Source organism: Podarcis filfolensis, assembly GCF_964270895.1.
Source record: "Podarcis filfolensis genome assembly, chromosome: 10".
NCBI classification, from domain to species: Eukaryota; Metazoa; Chordata; class Lepidosauria; order Squamata; family Lacertidae; genus Podarcis; species Podarcis filfolensis.
The window spans coordinates 73,328,576-73,345,241 of record NC_139612.1 but is presented as its reverse complement, the minus strand read 5'-3'; the positions used below and the strand labels follow the sequence as shown (position 1 = coordinate 73,345,241).

The 16,666-nt window shown below is 49.3% G+C and overlaps 1 protein-coding gene across 1 annotated transcript in view; it reads right to left on the bottom strand.

Moving 5' to 3' along the window:
* The window catches only part of LOC310744088 (uncharacterized protein), a gene marked incomplete at its 3' end in the record, with an annotated part of 165,157 nt that extends 153,689 nt beyond the window's left edge, over window positions 1-11,468 (bottom strand). Inside the window, exons 1-5 of the mRNA XM_083574830.1 lie at window positions 11,388-11,468; window positions 8,636-9,135; window positions 8,354-8,435; window positions 8,026-8,108; window positions 7,151-7,277 (exon numbers count right to left, since the gene is read on the bottom strand). Of these exons, the coding sequence (XP_083430956.1) occupies window positions 7,151-7,277; window positions 8,026-8,108; window positions 8,354-8,435; window positions 8,636-9,049 (706 nt within the window). The 5' untranslated portion in view covers window positions 9,050-9,135; window positions 11,388-11,468. The remainder of the gene's footprint in view (window positions 1-7,150; window positions 7,278-8,025; window positions 8,109-8,353; window positions 8,436-8,635; window positions 9,136-11,387) is intronic.
* Between the last annotated feature and the right edge of the window lie 5,198 nt (window positions 11,469-16,666).

Genomic DNA, 16,666 nt, shown 5'->3' with positions numbered 1-16,666 from the left:
TGATAAAGGACAAAAGTGGTAAGGACCTAACAGAAGCAGAAGACATCAAGAAGAGGTGGCAAGAATACACAGAGGAATTATACCAGAAAGATATGGATGTCTCGTGCACCCCAGGTAGTGTGGTTGCTGACCTTGAGCCAGACATCCTGGAAAGTGAAGTCAAATGGGCCTTAGAAAGCACTGCAAATAACAAGGCCAGTGGAAGTGATGGTATTCCAGCTGAACTATTTAAAATTTTAAAAGATGATGCTGTTAAGGTGCTACACTCAATATGCCAGCAAATTTGGAAAACTCAGCAGTGGCCAGAAGATTGGAGAAGATCAGTCTACATCCCAATCCCAAAGAAGGGCAGTGCCAAAGAATGTTCCAACTAACGCACAATTGCACTCATTTCACACGCTAGCAAGGTTATGCTTAAAATTCTACAAGGAAGGCTCAAGCAGTATGTGGATCGAGAACTCCCAGAAGTGCAAGCTGGATTTAGAAGAGGCAGAGGAACCAGAGACCAAATTGCAAACATGCGCTGGATTATGGAGAAAGCTAGAGAGTTCCAGAAAGACATCTACTTCTGCTTCATTGACTATGCAAAAGCCTTTGACTGTGTCGACCACAGAGAACTATGGCAAGTTCTTAAAGAAATGGGAGTGCCTGATCACCTCATCTGTCTCCTGAGAAATCTCTATGTGGGACAAGAAGCTACAGTTAGAACTGGATATGGAACAACTGATTGGTTCAAAATTGGGAAAGGAGTACGACAAGGCTGTATTTTATCTCCCTGCTTATTTAATTTATATGCAGAATACATCATGCGAAAGGCTGGGCTGGATGAATCCCAAGCTGGAATTAAGATTGCCGGAAGAAATATCAACAACCTCAGATATGCAGATGACACAACCTTGATGGCAGAAAGTGAGGAGGAATTAAAGAACCTTTTAATGAGGGTGAAAGAGGAGAGCGCAAAATATGGTCTGAAGCTCAACATCAAAAAAACGAAGATCATGGCCACTGGTCCCATCACCTCCTGGCAAATAGAAGGGGAAGAAATGGAGGCAGTGAGAGATTTTACTTTCTTGGGCTCCATGATCACTGCAGATGGTGACAGCAGCCACGAAATTAAAAGACGCCTGCTTCTTGGGAGAAGGGCAATGACAGGCCTAGATAGCATCTTGAGAAGTAGAGACGTCACCTTGACAACAAAGGTCCGTATAGTTAAAGCCATGGTTTTCCCAGTAGTGATGTATGGAAGTGAGAGCTGGACCATAAAGAAGGCTGATCGCCAAAGAATTGATGCTTTTGAATTATGGTGCTGGAGAAGACTCTTGAGAGTCCCATGGACTGCAAGAAGATCAAACGCATCCATTCTTAAGGAAATCAGCCCTGAGTGCTCACTGGAAGGACAGATCGTGAAGCTGAGGCTCCAGTACTTTGGCCACCTCATGAGAAGAGAGGACTCCCTGGAGAAGACACTGATGCTGGGAAAGATGGAGGGCACAAGGAGAAGGGGGCGACAGAGGACGAGATGGTTGGATAGTGTTTTCGAGGTTACCAGCATGAGTTTGACCAAACTGCGGGAGGTAGTGGAGGACAGAGGTGCCTGGCGTGCTCTGGTCCATGGGGTCACGAAGAGTCGGACACGACTAAACGACTAAACAACAACAACAACAAACGTGGTTTCAAATGTTCTCTTTTCTTTTCTTTTTCTTTTGAAATTTTGCTACAGCTGCAACAACGGGGATTATAATGCTGTTTCTCTACTACAGGTCTAACCAGCCCTGCTCCACAATTGCCACCACTGTCCCATTCCATTCCACCCTCCAATGGTGGCAGCCAACCATCTTGGCTGCAAGTCCCAGAAGACGGGCTCTCTCCTTAGAGACCTTTTCCACCTAGCCTGGGAGGGGAGAGCCTGGATTGACTCCAGCTGCAAAAGCTGAGGCTGCTGAACAGACTCTTGAATTTGGGGGTTTTTTTCGGGGGTTGCTGCTGTTGGTATTTTGTTTTTATATTTTAGATCTTGTGATTTATGGGGAAATTGTTCAGTTCAATTGCTCGATCCCAGCATTCCAAACTCCAAACTACCCCTATCACCATCTAGCATTTCCTAAAATTTACTCTTCTACTGTAATTAAATAATTACCATTATTATATTAATGTCATTGATACATGCGTATAAAACTTTAAATACAAACACCAAGACATTGCACTGAAACTTTCGGTAAATGCGCATGCATGCACTTTCCAAGAGTCTCATTTGAGAGTCAGTGGGGTGCAGTGCTTAAGAGTTTTGGACTAGGAACTGGGAGACCTGGGTTCCAATCTCCACTCAGTCACTGGGTGATGGCTTCACAGCCCAACCTACCTCACAGGGTTGTTGTCAGTATTAAACGATGAGGGGGAGAACGACTTAAGACGACACTGAGCTTCTTGAAGAAACAGGTGGTATATAAAGGCATCCAATAAATTTCGCTAAGAAGAAAGGTAAGATTCTGCTCCTAGGCAAGACGAATCAGGTGCACAAATATAAGATGGGACATACCAGGCTTGTCAGTAGTACATATGGAAAAGACCTGGGGTCTTAGTGGACCACAAGACTAACATGAGTCAACATCAGCGAAATAGGCTGTTATTCTAGGCTGCGTCCAAAGAAGTCAAGTGTCCAGATCAAGAAAAGTAATAGTCCCACTTTCTTCTGCCTTGTTCAGACCACACCTGGAGTCCTGTGTCCAGTTCTGGGTGCCCCAATTTAAGAAGGATTTTGACAAGCTGGAAGGTGTGCAGAGGGGGGTGAGCAAGGCAATTAAGCGTTGGGAAACCAAGCCTTCTGAGGAACAGGAAGGGGTGTCACGTGGAAGATTGAACAAGCTTGTTTTCACCGGCTCTGGAGGCTGGCACCCAAATCAATGGCTTCAAATTAGAGATGCCCTTGGAAGGTTGTGGACTCTCCTTCCTTGGAGGTTTGTAAGGAGAAGTTTGAAGGCAATATGTCATGGAAGCTTTAGTTGAGAGTCCTGCAGTGGACTAGACGACCCAGAAGTCTCCTGCAGGTCTAAAATTCTATGATTCTCCCCTGTATGAACTCTTTGATGGGCCATGAGGTTAGTCCTCTTACTGAAGCTCTTTCCACATTCCAAGCACTGATATGGTTTCTCACCACTGTGAATTCTTTGGTGGGAAGTGAGGTTGTCCTTCTGGGTGAAGCTCTTCCCACATTCCAAGCACTGATAGGGTTTCTCCCCAGTGTGGATTATTTGATGGGCCATGAGGTTGGTCCTCTTACCGAAGCTCTTTTCACATTCCAAGCACTGATATGGTTTTCCCCTTGTGTGAATTCTTTGGTGGGAAGTGAGATCGGCTCTCTGGAGGAAACTCTTTCCACAATCCAAGCATTGATAGGATTTCTCCCCGGTATGAATGCTTTGATGGGTAGCGAGATGGGCGCTTTTACAGAAGCTCTTTCCACGTTCCAAGCGCTGTGAATTCTTTGGTGGGAAGTGAGATTGGCTCTATGGCAGTAACTCTTTCCACATTCCGAGCACTGATAGGGTTTCTCACCAGTGTGAATTCTTTGATGGGAAGTGAGATTTTGCTTCCGACTGAAGCTCTTCCCACATTCCAAGCACTGATAGGGCTTCTCACCACTGTGAATTCTTTGATGGGAAATGAGACTTGCCTTCTGACTGAAGCTGTTTCCACAATTCACGCATTGATAGGGTTTCTCCCCAGTATGAATTCTTTGGTGGGAAGCGAGACCGGAGCTCACAGTGAAACTCTTCCCACATTCTGAGCACTGATAGGGTTTCTCACCACTGTGAATTCTTTGATGGGCCGTGAGATTCGCCCTGTGATTGAAGCTTCGCCCACATTCCGAGCACAGATAGGGTTTCTCACCTGTATGAATTATTTGATGGGCTGTGAGATGGGTGCTCTGACTGAAGCTCTTTCCACACTCTTGGCATTCAAATGGCTTCTCCCCCCTGTGAATTCTCTGGTGTTTACGGAAGGTTGTGCTTGTATTAAAGCTTTCCCTACAATCCAATTCCTGATAGGGTTTCTCCCTGCTGTGAATTATTTGATGTGAAATGAAATGTGCACTCGTACTGAAGCTCTTTCCACATTCCAAGTATTTCATTGGGTCCTCCCCTGTGGGAATTATTTCCTGTGAAGTGAGGCTTTCATTCCAACAGAGAGTTTTTCCCCATTCAGAGAACTGATAGGGTTTCTTCCCAATAGCATTTCTTTGGTGGGTAGTCGAATGGGAGCTGTGACTGAAGCTCTCTCCACACTCCAAGAGTGGCAATGGCTTCTCCACTGTGTGGATTCTGTCATGGGCATCCTCTCTCTCTATTTCCGAATCATCACCACCTGCAATGAAAAAAGAAATGGATTAGAGCTGCAGGAAGAAATGGAGTTCCACTGTATTGAATATTGATCACTAACCCTTGTGATAGAGGAAGAATTCCATGCATCAACACTGCTGACCACACACTAGAGGTGGGCAGTGTTAGAAACAGAGATAGGATAGCTAGGACATAAAGAGGACCTTAAACCTAGGTTATGGGCTCAAAAATGGAATGTCCCTATGCACTCTCTTCTGACAAAAATACAAAGCTGAAAAGGAATGAACAGCAGCTAAAATAATATCTTCATTTTTCACATGGTCTAGTCCTTCCCCTGCCCACCATCCTAATTTTTTAAGAAGGTCTTGTCACGGGACAGACAGGCAAGGCGAGAACAGAGAGAGAAGTTTTGAGGAAAGGGAGGGATTGCTCTATTACAAGGGGGTGCTGTATGTGCCGAGGGAAGAACTGCGGGCCAAAATTCTTAGACAGCATCACGGCAGCCCGGCTGCAGGGCATTTTGGTCAGAACAAGACTATGTACTTAGTTACCAAGGAATTCTGGTTGCCCAAAATAGAGGAGGAGGTAGAGGAGTACGTTAAAGGCTGCAAAGTCTACCAGAGGGCAAAAGGGGAAAGGACAGCACCTGCCGGGTTGTTGCAACCATTACCCACCCCTAACAAACCGTGGGAAGTGATAGCCATGGATTTTATTACTGACCTACCAGCATCACACACAAAAAACCCCGGTCATTTTGGTAGTAGTAGATGTGCTAAGCAAAACGGCTCTTTTTGTACCTTGCACTAAAATACAGTGGTACCTCGGGTTAAAAATTTAATTCGTTCTGGAGGTCTGTTCTTAACCTGAAACTGTTCTTAACCGGAAGCACCACTTTAGCTAATGGGGCCTCCTGCTGCCGCCACACGTTTTCTGTTCTCATCCTGAAATAAAGTTCTTAACCTGAGGTAATATTTCTGGGTTAGCAGAGTCTGTAACCTGAAGCGTATGTAACCTGAAGCGTATGTAACCTGAAGCGTATGTAACCGTACCTTCCACTCAAGAAACAGCAAGGTTGTTTGTAGACATTGTTTTCAGGTCGCACGACATGCCTTCAAGGCTGGTCACAGATCGTGGAAGTCAGTTTACTTAGTGTTTTTAGAGGATGTTGATGGAGTTGTTACAGGTAGAAATAAGTTTCACCTCAGCTAGACATCCTCAGACAAATGGACAGGCAGAGAGGGCAAACGCTACCTTGCAACAACACGTGACATGCTATGTGAACTACCAGCAAGGGTAGAGAAATTGATCCTGGCAGAGTTCGCATACAATAACGCAATGCACGCACCCACAGGTATATCACCACTTGTAGGTTTCAGATCCTCAGAAGACAACAAAAGCGAGACAGATGGGGGGGCTTAGTGGGGGGTGATGTCCCGGGACAGACAGGGAACGCCCTGGGGTCAAGGGAAGGGACAGAGCAGGGACAGTCAGACGGGGAAAACAGGGAAATGATGGACGAAGTAGGGGAGGAGAAGGCGGAGAGCAGTCAAGTGGTGTCAGGGCTCTGCAGTACTGGAGAGCCCTGCCACCAACCAAGGAGTTCAGGAACAGAAGGGGAAGCGGTGCCTTTGGCACAGGCGAGGAGAGAATCAAAGACGTCTTGAGAGATTCCCACATCTGCTGTGTTGGAGAAGCAGCCGAAGGAAGCCACTCCCCGAATCTGACTCGTCGGATTCCGATGCATGATTTTGAACTGTAGCTGTTTGTACATATGTAAATAAAGAACTGTAAATATCTCCCTGAGTGAGCAGGGGGTGTTTACTGCGAAGAGCAGACACCACCTTGACAGGTCTCTCCTTTGGCCTTCAGAGAGTAGCTGGAAGTGGGGAGGCAGAAAAAGGTCCTCCTTTCCTTCCACTCTGCAGTTTTAATCTGAAATCTTAGGTTCTGCGAGCAGAGCTCGGAAACTGCTCGTGTCTATGACATTCCCTGTTGCAAAATGTGCCTATGGGAGTTTCAGCCACTGGAGGTGGTGGATGATTGTGTCTACCTAAGGAACCAACAACCTCTTCGTTGATGCTGACAGGATAAGGGTACTGGCGAGGCAGTTACGGCAATGGCTCACCTCTCCAAAAAAGTACAGTGGTACCTCTGGTTAAGAACTTAATTCGTTCTGGAGGTCTGTTCTTAACCTGAAACTGTTCTTACCCTGAGGTACCACTTTAGCTAATGGGGCCTACCGCTGCCGCCATGCCGCTGCCGCACAATTTCTGTTCTCATCCTGAAGCAAAGTTCTTAACCCAAGGTACTATTTCTGGGTTAGCGGAGTCTGTAACCTGAAGCGTCTGTAACCTGAAGTGTCTGTAACCCGAGGGACCACCGTATGGGTGAATGAGATGCTAACCAATACCAAGATGAAGGTCTATCAGGATTGTGTGTTGAGCAAGCTGCTTTGTGAAGTGAATTGTGGACAATTACAACCATCAGCAAAACCCCTCAATGCCTTCCACAAGCTCTGTGTCAGGAAGATTTTGGGAAATACAAGGCAGGACAGTGTTAAACAAAGATGTGCTTTCCTAACCTCAAATTCCCAGCATGTTCCCACTCCATTCTCAGCAAGCTGTATGCTGGGTTCATCATGTCCACGGTCAAAACATGCTGATAGCCCTCCATTTAAGGTCAGTTTTGGGGGTATTAGAATCCCAGGTGCTGCAAGTGGCCCTGCAGAGCTCCCTCAAAACCAGGGAGGCTTATCACAGAGAGATATGCATGGAATTTCCAAAGAGAGATTACAATCCAAAAGGGAGCCTTACTGAGAGAGGCCATGATCCCATGATTCTCCTCCATGACTTCCTTATGCAGAGCTCTCTGGTCAGGATCCAGCAACGCCCATTCCTCATCTGTGAAATGAACAGTGACATCTTCAAAGCACACTGGACCCTAAGAGAGAAAGGAAAAGGTCCTCTTTAGACAGCACTAAGGTTGTCTGCTACACATTGCTGTTTCTTTCTGCTCAGTAAATGGTGTTTTGTTTCAATGGGATCGTCCTGCTGCACGTTTTAATTGTGGGTGCTGCTTTTAATGTCTTAGTGGAATTCTTTTCTTGTGTGATTTAGTGATGGACATTAATCTTTGTGTAAATGTGTAGAACTCTACATTGTGTTCTTAAAATCCTTCTGTCTGTGCCCGATGGAAGGATCCCCTCTCTGCTCCCCATGTGATGTTCTTGGGGGGGGGGGGAGACCCTTCTGATGCCCTAAAGACAACTTCAAGAAGTGCACTGCAGGAATGGAGGGAGGAGAAGGGGGGGAAAGCCCCATTGTGCAACTGATGTGACAGGATAGGTGAATCCTGGGAACTGTTTTTTTGTAGCCTTGATGAACTGCTTAGAAGTCTATTTTAGCATTCAATGATAACTCTAGAAATAAAACTACAATGACTTATGAATGATCTTATTGACCTTCAGAAGGCGAGTTAAGGCAAGGTGGCTGTTCCTTATTCTCAGCACATTAAGTTTTTCGAATGGCATTCCCAGCTTCTTGGCTTCTGTCCAAGCTGCCCTGGACAAAGATGCCTTCAGAGAAGCTTGGACAGAAGTCAAGAGGAGGAGAGAGATTCCTTGGGGGCCAGAGGCACCCTGGCTGCCCCACCCCTCAGCCCCCTTCCCCACAGGGCTCCCTCCCTCTACCTGAGCTGCTTCCACAGCCGTTGCTTCTCCTTCACCACCAGGAATAGATGGAAGAGGAGGTCTTGCTGGCATCATCTGGTCACCTGCAAGAGACAGAGGTAAGTGGGAAGCCAGGAATGCAGCTGCTCTCCAAAAAGTCTCACCTTCTGAGTGCATCTGGACATTTGGGCCCATTTCATAATTTAGTTGGGTTAAAAAATACAACTCCCTCCTTGGTGCTCCAGGCCCCAAGTTTCTCCCCCCCCCCCAAAAAAAGAGGAAAACAACCCATGGATTTGTTTTGATATCCACAGAAAGGAACCAAATGGAGAACGGACTCCTTCCTTACCCAGCAGCCTCTCTCTGGTTTTCAACCGAGTCCTTTTGGTCTCAGAGGAATCTGGGCCCATTTCTGCAAACAGATCCTGTCTCTGAAATAGCAACAAATATTCAAAACAGAAACTATGAAGAAGAGTTAGAAAAGGAATGACAGAGGCAAAAACTGAAGGGCAATCTGATAGCACTGAATGGCTGCTTTCCAAAAAAGGATGGTATATTAACAGAGAATTTTCAGATATTGTCACTCACGTTCGGAGCCCCTTTGGAGTATCTAGATGAAAGTCTCTCTCACCTGCTGCTCTGCCTGCTTTCTCTCCTCCGCCTGACTCAGTAGGAAACCTTCGGCCAGGGCCACCGCCTGGGAACTGCTCTCCGCTCCACATTCCCTCACCCAGCTCTCCATCTCCAGTGGAAGGACAGCCAGGAACTGCTCCAAGATCACCAGGTCCAGCATCTCAGCTTTCGTGTGCCTTTCTGGCTTCAGCCATTGATGGTAAAGGTGGTAGAGTCGGCTGCAAACCTCTCGAGGTCCTTTGGCCTCCTGGAAGCAGAACTGCCTCAATTGCTGGCTCTGCACCTCTGAGCGGAGAGTGTCCTCCTCACCCAGGATCTTCTGCACAGTTTTCCCCCAGAATCCCCCACTGCTCCCGGTTCTGATGGCATGGCCTCTTCCTGCTTCAGGGCCAGCTGAGTTTTTCTCATCCATCTGTGCTCTCAGGAAGCCTCCAAGAGAGAGAATCCCTTGATCTTCTGCCAAGCTCTGTCTGTCTGAATTAGAGATCCTTGCAAATTCTACAAAGCAAATACATCGCTCTGTTACAAAACTGACATATTGCCTGGAAGAGAAAAATATTCCGTGAGGAAGTATGTATGAGTCTTGGAAGAGCCAGCTCTGGACTGCACCACAACCCAGACTCTTGAGGTTTCTTTAGAAAGGAGAAGGAAAACGTATTTTTCGCTCCATAAAATGCACCAGAGCATAAGGCGCACCTAGTTTTTAGAAGGGGATGCAAGAAAAAAAATATTTTTAAAGGGAGCTCTGAGCAGAGCCTGTATGCATCCCAGGCTCTGCTCAGTGCTCTCTTTCACGAGTCGCGTGGAGCGTGTGTGGGGCGCTTGCAGGCTTTTCCCCAGGAGGGAGAAGCCCCCAAGAGCCGCACACATGCTCCACGCGGCTAGTGAAAGGGAGTGTGGCTCTTGGGAGCTTTTCCAGGAGGTGGGGGAAGGGACTGAGGGGCTGCCCTCTGTCCCTTCCCCCACCTCCCACAAAAGCCAGCAAGAGCCACACGCTCTTTAAAGGGTGCACGGCTTCTGCGGGCTTTTCTACGAGGAGGGAGAAGGGACTGACTGCAGGGGAAAAGCCTGCAAGAGCCGGGCGGAGCGTATGTGCGGCTCTTGGGGGTGTTTTCTGCCTGCCTCCCGCCTGCATTCCCTCCATAAGACGCACACACATTTCCCCTTTTTAGGAGGGAAAAAGTGTGTCTTATGGAGAGAAAAATACGGTATATCTCCAGCCCTCCTAGAGGGAAAGTGACCATGCAAAATGTGCAGGGAACTGCTGGTCTTTCTGAGAGATGAATCAGCCTGGTTGCTGCTGCCTTTCAGAGTTTTCAATCAAGGAATGAAGCCAGAACTGTGATTGACAAGTGACTCATTTGTACTGAGTGTTATCTGAGCATTGGGTTATGGTGGAGGTCCTAACTCAGGACTCCTCAAGAGTTGTCTCCTGCCCAACCCCATTCAGAGCACATTTATTCCCTTATCTGGCTAACTTCTGAGGGCCAAATGACATGTGGGTGGGGTCAAAGGACAACAACACTCGAAAGCAAATAAAGTGGGACTCGCCTTTCTAAGCGTGTAATGTGTTTTCAACTGTTCTTATTGCTGTTTTTTAAATTTTGTAATCTGCTCTTGGAAATTCGGGTGATGGGCAGGGAACTAACAGTAATGATGATGATGTTACATTGCTTAACATGCCCCCTCCCCAGTGATGAATACTTGAGGGCACTCCTGGGTCCATCATGGTCGCTTGAGGCTCAGGTGCCCATGTCCAGCTCAGGCTAGTTCCCCACCCCACAGACCTTTTGGGACAGAGAGGACATGGCCCTGGTCCTCTCTGCTCTGCACCAGATGGGATGGTTGCAACGCTCTCTGTGTGGAACTGCCCTTGAAGGCGACTCGGGAACTGGCCCAAAATGCAGCAGCCAGATGATTGGCTGGGCTGCCTCTCTTTATGAATGGCATTTCTCTCCCACCTCTTTGTCCAAGGAGATCAAGGTGGCATCCATGGGTCTACCCCTCCCCACTGAGTCCCCCCACAACAAACACATTGGATTCCTGTTTTAAAACAGTTGCACTGGTTGTTTCCTTTCCAGCAGGACCTCTCCTGCTCTCAATGCCTTGGCTTGTGAGACCTCCAGTGGTGCTTTCATGGAACTATAGAAGTGGATGGCACCCCAAGGATCATCTAGCTCAACCCCAGGCAATCTGAGAGGCCACGCTTGCATCTGGAGGAACTGAGCACTGGAGGAGAAAATGGGCCCTGCAGGATCAGGCCAGAGGCCTCCCTCCTATAGGGGAGACAGAGAAGAGGAGCCACCCATTGCCCTCCCTTCCTCCTCCACAGATTGGCCTCCTCCTCTTTTAACGCCACCTTTATTGGTGGCCTCTGCCTGTTGTGGGAGGGAGTTCCACAGGTTTTACTCTGTCCTGCAAGAGGAAGCGCTTTCTCTTCTCTGCCTTCCTTCCTTCCTTCCTTGCACCAGTGAGGTTTTAGGGACCAGGGTATATTTCATGTCCGAATGTTTCCATCCGCGGACAACCTCTGTCATAAAAGGGGACTGATCCATACATCTGAATGGGGTTTCTCTGCATGCATTCCCCCACTCCTGGACCCAAGGGGTCAGCAGCGCATCCATGCAAAGGAAGCGCAGAGCTGCCGCCCTCCTGCGACCCTCCGCGCCCTGACTTGCCCCCCTCTTGCCATGCAGCGCTGGGACCCCCGCTCTCCCCATGGGCCCTATCCTGGGAGAGAGGAGACTCACCGGATCCCAGCAGGTGCCTCCAGGCAGCCTCTGCAGAGCCGAACCAACGGGACCCCCACACGCCCGACTTCTTGCAGGAAAGGGAGGGATTGGGCTTTCGCTCTGGAGGACCCTGCCCCCCCACGTCTTACTTTCCTGTCTAGGAATCTAACTCGATTCCGTTTAACCCTTGGCAAGCCGAGCGCACCCAACTCACGCCTCTCCCTCTCTCGAGAGCCGGAGAATCGCGCAGCAATGGCATCCCGAGAAGGCGGAGGAGGAGAGGCTTATGGATTACTTCCGGCAAGGGATACATTCAGTTTTGGACAGCAGCTGAACAGCTGGCCCCTGAACACGGGTCCAAAGAAATCTTCACTGGCTCCCGGTCCGTTTCTGAGCACCATTCAAAGTGTTGGTGCTGACCTTGAAAGCCCCAAATGGTCTCAGCCCGAGGAAAACATTTCCGCAAAAAGATCAAAACATGTAGCCGCAGGTGATACAATAGGAGCCTTTCTGCAAATGGCCTTTGCAACACAACTCACTGGGTGGTAACAAAGTATACACATTTGCCTCTTTGCAACGTAGCCCCGTTTCCTCAATGAATCCACCCATTTCTTGATGAAATGTTACTTCTGCCAGGAAAACCTGAGCTGAAATAGTAAGGAGAGCAAAACAGGAGCCCTGTCTGACCCCCGTCAGCCTCCAGACTCCCCCAGTCACGCGGCAGGAGATTCTTCCTGAGCCCCCCCCTCCGTGAGGTGGGTATGACATCATGGATGATCCAGTGATGATCCATATGATCCATTGATGATCCACATGATCCAAGCAGACTTGTCCAAAGAGCAGATCTCTAGGCCTGAATGAAACGGGTCTGCGATGATGGATTCGGGGGTCAAGAAATCCACCCTTTCCAATGCTCTCTCAGGCTGGCCAGGAAAAGGCAGGGAGCAGGAATCGTCAGGCATCCCGGCTGACAGACAGACTTGTCATGTTGCCAAAACATGGAGTCTGAGCTGATTTCCATGTACAACTCACTTTGTGGCGCAACCGGGGATGTTTTTGGGGTGCTCTCTCTGTGACGGGGGCGTCGATTATTTGAGGATGTACAAATTGCAACGCGCTTTAGTTCTGGGCTGTTTCACTCCTTGCATGGGGGGGGGCGGCTCTGCGCGCAAACAGATCAACACCTGCCTTGCTTTCTTCCTGGCCTCATTGTCTTGCCTCTGACGGAGACACAAAGGAAGAATTTTACCTGGGTGTGCAAAAAGCAAAGCCACTTTTTTTCCCTAACACAGGAGTCACAAAGCCTAACCCGCTGTTCAGTGTGCACCAATACCTAAAACCTGGAATGGATCTAAGATCATGGCGTGGGGGGCGGGGGGAGGGAAGGATTTTCAGTGTAAACATTGTAGGGGGGGCCGCACTTTGCAGCTGGATTGCCGGGATCAGCCCCTTCCCCGCTCTCCTCATCCCCAGAAGGAAGAAGGAAGGGGGAAACCTTCCTCTCCTTCGCCCCCCTCAATTCCTCCCCTCCCGGTACATCCTCCTCTCACCCCGCCCCCACAACCCTCAACCCCTCCCCCGTATGTCGCACCTCTTCCTCCTCCTCCCATCCGGCTTCTGTTTCCGGAATGAGCGGAGAGAGCCCCCCTCCCAACCTGCCTGCTTCTCCCGGACGTGGAGCTTTTGGGCCGGATTGCTGCTCTGCGGCGTAGCTCGGGGGGCGCTTTTCGGAAAAGGGAAGAGGGGCGGCAGGGGACCCCCCGTGGATGTTGCAGGAAAGGAAAGGAGAATCGGGAGCGAGAACAAAGAGGTAAAGGGGTCACGGGGGGAGGGGAGAGAAGGACCCAGAGACCCCCGCCAGCTCCCCCAAGCGCCTTCCGTGGGGTCTGGATCCCTGCGCGCGTGCTGCGAAGGGGGCTTTCCTTGGCCCCTTAGGCGCCTTGGCAGCGGCGGACATGGGGAAGCTACGCAGGGGGTCCCCACGAGGACCCCATTGCCCCGTTTCCCCCGCGTAGGCATCCCTGGGGCCCTGTGGGCTCCGCACGGATAAAGCCAGAGCCGCGCCAAGGGGGGCCTCTGGGACAGAGGGAGGGAGTCGAGGAAGTGGGGAGGGGGAGCATCCCTGGGGCAGGGAAGTGCAGCACTGGTGTGGGGGAGAGAGGAAGACCAGTCTTTGGGGAGATTTCACCTTGGTGGCGCCTGCGGGGATTCTCTGTAGGGGCCGCCTTGGCTTCTCCCTCCCACCCAGGAATCGGCCACCCCTTCAAGGAGACCAGAGACAGATCCCTGGAAAGTGGGGGGTCGTGTCCCCCCTCCCCTTCCTTCCTGCAAGCTCCATCCTCTTCCCACCCCATAAGCCCCTGCCCTTTCCAGGAAGAGGGGAGGGGAGAGGCCTTCTCAGAAGCGGCTCTTCATTTCTGCAATCCCACCCAGGATGCAGCCAGAAACCTTTTCCTCTCTCTCAGGCGTCCATCTTTAAGTTTCTCTTCCACTGCATGGCTCCAGTACAAGTAAAAGACAGTAAAACATCAAACATTAAAAACCTCCCGATACAGGGCTGCCTTCAGCTGTCTTCTAAATGTCAGAATGTTGCCCATTTCCTCGCCCTCTGCCTGGTTCCCTGTAACTTCGCTTCTCGCAGGGGGGGGGGGGAATCAGCAGAAGACCTTCGAAGGACCACCTGCCTGTGCAGACTGAGAGATTTTGGGGGAGATGCTCCTTCAGGTGTACAGGGCCGAGGCTGTTGAGGCCTTTAGGTTGCAGATCTTGCTGCTCCATAACGATCTCATTCAGCAAATAACTTTTTTACTGAAGGCAAAGAAGCATAACAGGATCCAAAAAAAGAGGAAAAACTTAACTTATGTAAAACCCTAACTCAGCATACCAAAACAGCACTCAAGTATAAATCACACAAGCTGAGTAGAGAAATAGGAGACTAGGAAGTGGGACCAGGCGCCTTTCGGCCTTGTAATTTATATTCTATTAAATGTCAGAGGAACCTTGGGACTGGATAACAAGCCTGGCTCACTCCAGTTTAAACCAGCTTCATCTGGTTCCCCAAAACAAGAAAGATTCTTCATAACCTCATCGCAACTTATCCCACCACCAGCTCTCAGCAGAAAGGAAACTGCCGAGTTTCAGGAAGCCTGCATTAGATCAATACTTTTCTATGCCTGGAAAATGCAACCATGACAATTTAAAGATCAGCACTAACAATTTGAATTGTGCTTGAAAATGTGCTGGGAGCCAGGAAAGATCCTTTAGGAGCAGTGATATGTGGTCTCGGCGGCTGCTCCCATTCAGTTGCAGTTTTGGGTCACCTTCTAAGGTAGCCCCATGTAGACCACATAGCGGTAGTCCAAGCCAGAAACAACCAGAGCATGCACCACTCTGGCGAGACAGTGTGCGGGGAAGGAGGGTCTCAGCCTGCGTTCCAGATGGAGCTGCTAGACAGCTGCCCTGGACACAGAATTGAGCTGCGCCTCCATGGTCAGCTGTGAGTCCAAAATGACCCCTAGGCTGTGCACCTGGTCCTTTAGGGCCACAGTTACCCCATTCAGGACCAGGGGGTCCCCCACACCTGCCCACCCCTTGTTCCCCAGGGACAGTACTTCTGTCTTGTCAGGATTCAACCTCAATCTGTTAGCCGCCACCCATCCTCAAACCACCTCCAGGCACCAACACAGGGCATTCACCACCTTCACTGGTTCCAATTTAAATGAGAAGAAGAGCTGGGTATCACCCACATACTGGTGAACACCCAGCCCAAAACCCCTGATGATCTCTCCCACCAGCTTCCTATAGATATTAAAAAGCATGGGGGAGAGGACGGAGCCCTGAGGCACCCCACAAGTGAGAGCCCAGGGGTCAGAACAGTCATCCCCCAACACCACTTTCTGGACATGGCCCAGGAGGAAGGAGGGGAACCACTGCATAACCATTTCCCCAGCTCTCCTCGAGGGTCCAGAAGGACACCATGGCCAAAGGTCTCCAAAGCCACTGAGAGATCTAGCAGAACCAGGAAATAGCTTTCCCCTCAGACTCTAGCGCATCCGAGATTATCAACGAGCGCAACCAGGGCAGTTTCTGTTGCATGATGAGGCCTAAATCCCAATTGGAAGGATCATGGTGGCAGAAGCTTTCCTGGTCCTGCACCCCCAAAAGCTCCAGGCACAAGACTTTCATTAGCTTTGAAGGGGCCATCGGATACTTGGTGGTCTTTTCTTCAAAAGACAAAAATTCTGAATACTTTTTAATTGATGTATGATGTAAATAGTGCTTCTGTTTTACATATTCCACATTGGAGAGATTCTGATACACAGATCTGAGTTCATTGCTCCCCCTGAAACTGATGTGTTAGCAGCACTACAAGCCTGGGTAGTGTGTTTGGGGGTCCTGGGCTGCCTAGACAACAAGACCCCCTTCTCAGCCTTGCTTATATGGTCCCAAGAAAGCAGAGCAGTACGTTAGGCACCAGCTTGGCTGCAAGAGTGGCTGGAAGGAGGTGTGCAGGACACCATGTAACTATCTTAGAGACTCCACTCTGGATTTGTGTAGGTTTCCCTCCATAGCCTTTTCTTCTTCTGAAGATAACTCACGAGGCAGCAAAGTATTACGACCAGAGTTTTCCTTCTCGATGGGCTTTCTTCCCTGGTTGACGAGCCCAATCTGCCCTTCCCTTTCCTCTGCAGCAGGGGCAGAATCTGCTTTCTTGACTGTGGGATTCACTGTTGTTCTCCTCCTCTCCATCCACCAGGGCCTGCCTTCACCTGCAGCAGAATTCCCCAACCCACCAAGAATTTGAGACCCAGCAGCTATCCTCACCTGGTTTAGCCGGCCGGTTGAAGCTGTTCCTGGGATTGTGACCCCTATTCCATCCTGACAGCTTCTGGAAGAAACAGGAGAGAGCTGAGTGCAGGGTGGGAACCAATGGTGGATAAATTACCCCATAAGGTGCATGACATTTCCCCCACCAAAGGTACCGCCGCTCCCCTAACACACCATGACATCGTATGATTGTGATATTTAAGACAGTCCATCAATAAATCAATACTACATTTTCAAGGTACTACATATTCCACTAAGCACAGTTTATCTATTTGCCTTGAATATCCTGCTTTTCTGTGTCATTTTAGGATAGTCCTGCATCAGAAGATGGGCACGAAATCAGACAGCACATTATCTTTTAAAAAATTAAGCTGCTTTATGAACATTGGTTGAGGATTTTGAAAGTTGCTCATGAATTACTATCATTTGACATTGCAACTTCACTTCCTAAAAACTGGGAACATGGGTAG